Raw genomic sequence first — 2,455 nt, 5'->3', positions numbered from 1 at the left:
ATAAGCCGAGTAGTTCGCAGGCTTGATTTGGCTTGGCTCGTTAACGCTCGGCTTGACACAAAAACTCAGCTTGTTAAGGCAAACTTTGTTCGATTAAAGAAGCTCGTTTAGAAAATGATGACTAAACTTAGCTCATTAAGGGCTCGAATCGTTTAGGCTTGGCTCGAGCTCAACAAAGCTCGGCTCCTTCACCGCCCTAGACAAGGGTTAAATATATGAGTCATGCTAGTACTCATGTATGGGGCCTACCATTCATGTGAGTTGTGGGTGTGAGTTTGGATGTGTCCCTAGAATTATTGTAAATATATTAGAGTTTGGAATCGAATGAAAATAAAACGGTGATGGTGTATGCAATGAGTTGCTGCCTGGTATGCTCAACTCGCCAGAATCCCAACTGCAACTCCTCCAACGCTTCACCAAACACCCCAACCAAATCAAACAACTCCATTCCCTCCTCCTCACCACCGGCAACCTCCTCCCCAACCCAACAAACACTTCCTCAAATCATCTCAAATGGCACCCCACCCTCCTCTTCAACGCCTTGATCCGAGCCTACCTCAACCTCGGCCAACCCCGCACCACCCTCCTCCTCTTCACCCACATGCTCGCCCACCGATCCCCGCCCAACGCCCTCACCTTCCCTCCACTCGTCAAAGCGGCCGCCGCTTCCTCGCCCTCCCCGGCTTCCAACTTGGGCAAGCCCCTCCACGCCCAGGCGATCAAGCGAGGCGCATCGCGCGACCCGTTTGTGCAGACATCATTTCTCAACCTGTACGCGCGACTCGGTAGCGTTTCGGATGCCCATGGCCTGTTCGAAGAAATGCCCGAACCGTGCATTGTCGCCTGCAACGCGATGCTCGATGCGCTCGGCAGGAACGGGGATATGGGGTCGGCTCTCGGGCTGTTTCGGCGCATGGCAGTGAGAGATGTTGTTTCGTGGACGACCGTGATTAATGGGTACGCGAGGAACGGATGCTTTGCAAAGGCAATTCTGTATTTCGAGAAGATGATGGCGCGCGAGGATTCAGCTGGGGGTGTTGTCAAACCCAATGAAGCTACGTTTGTTAGTGTGCTTTCTTCATGTTCTAATTGTAATGGAGGAGGAGCCCTGTACCAAGGGAAGCAAGTTCATGGGTACATCATTAAGAATGAGGTGGAATTAACTGTTTTCATGGGAACAGCGTTGATAGACTTGTATGGGAAAATGGGTTGTTTAGGATATGCTGTAGAAGTTTTTAGTAGAATGGCTGCTAAAGGGGTGTGCACTTGGAACACAATGATCTCTTCGCTAGCTTTAAATGGTATGGAGAAGCAGGCGGTAGACATGTTCGAAATGATGAGGACAGAAGGCTTGCACCCCAATGAGGTTACGTTTGTAGCAGTTCTCAGTGCTTGTGCTCGTGCAGAGCTTGTTGACTTGGGTTTGGAATTATTTCGATCAATGCCGCACGACTTTGGCATTGTTCCGAGTATGGAGCACTATGGTTGTGTAGTTGATCTTTTGGGAAAAGCTGGGCTTCTGAGAGAAGCTGCTGGTTTTATAAGCACAATGCCTTTCGAACCCGATGCCTCTGTCATGGGGGCTCTTCTGGGTGCTTGTAAGGTTCATGGCTCAACGGAGTTGGCTAATAAATTGGCAAGATGGCCGCTCAAATCGCGACCGCAACATTGTGGCCAGTATGTGCTGCTGTCGACCATTTATGCTGGAGCTGAGATGTGGGACCACGCTGTTGCGTTGAGGAAAGCAATGGCGGACGATGGAATTCAGAAGATTCCAGCTTATAGTATGATCGACTAGGTTTTTCAAAATGGTAGGATTGATGAAGAAATGATGTCAGGATTTGTTTTCGAATTCCTAGGGTGGTTTGCTTGACTCACTGACAGGGGGCGGACACAAAGGGTGCGGGGGATGGCCGGGTCTCTGCACAAGTCTAAAAACTCCCACTAATTATCTTAGTTTGTGATGTTAATTTGGAAAAGTTCTATAGGATCAGCCCTGCAAGTCTCTCGAGTAAAATAAAAGTTCTTAAGTTTCTATATATGTGTGAAATTCCCTAAAATCTCAAATTATCAACCATTTTTTGGCTGTGGGTACAATATCAAATGGCGGTTACGTATATACTCACAATCTCGTCTCTTCCTCACAACTAGCAAATAGCACTATATATTATGAACTATATTTGTTGGTATTAATGTAGAAACACACATGTGATTCGGGCTTTTGCTGAGTGCAAATTTTGCGTTCCTCACTGCTCACTGAGGAGCTTTAAGGGCTCAAGTCCACCTAAAGGGCATGTTGGGAAGTAGAGTAGGGATGGTTGGGCCGGATTTCTGATGCGGGCCGATGGTTCACTGCCCAAAGTTTTAAGTTGGTATATGCTTGCAGGGGGATGAAATGACCAACATACTTGCTCTTGTAAGCCCAGCCCAATTAAGCCCAAACATGAGATTCAGT

General features: G+C 47.9%; 1 protein-coding gene across 1 annotated transcript; it reads left to right on the top strand.

The window, feature by feature from the left end:
* Nucleotides 1–330: 330 nt before the first annotated feature.
* Nucleotides 331–2,116, top strand: LOC131318585 (putative pentatricopeptide repeat-containing protein At1g10330). The gene has a single exon (XM_058348472.1). It carries the CDS (start codon nt 371–373, stop codon nt 1,796–1,798), a length of 1,428 nt encoding a protein of 475 aa, XP_058204455.1. The 5' UTR covers nt 331–370; the 3' UTR covers nt 1,799–2,116.
* Nucleotides 2,117–2,455: the final 339 nt, after the last annotated feature.

This window comes from Rhododendron vialii, chromosome 3a, assembly GCF_030253575.1.
Source record: "Rhododendron vialii isolate Sample 1 chromosome 3a, ASM3025357v1".
Classification (NCBI taxonomy): Eukaryota; Viridiplantae; Streptophyta; class Magnoliopsida; order Ericales; family Ericaceae; genus Rhododendron; species Rhododendron vialii.
This window is presented reverse-complemented; position numbering and strand designations above follow the sequence as displayed.

Coding starts and splice junctions, on each gene's coding strand:
- LOC131318585 (XM_058348472.1), top strand. CDS start 371: ATGCTCAACTCGCCAGAATCCCAACTGCAACTCCTCCAACGCTTCACC.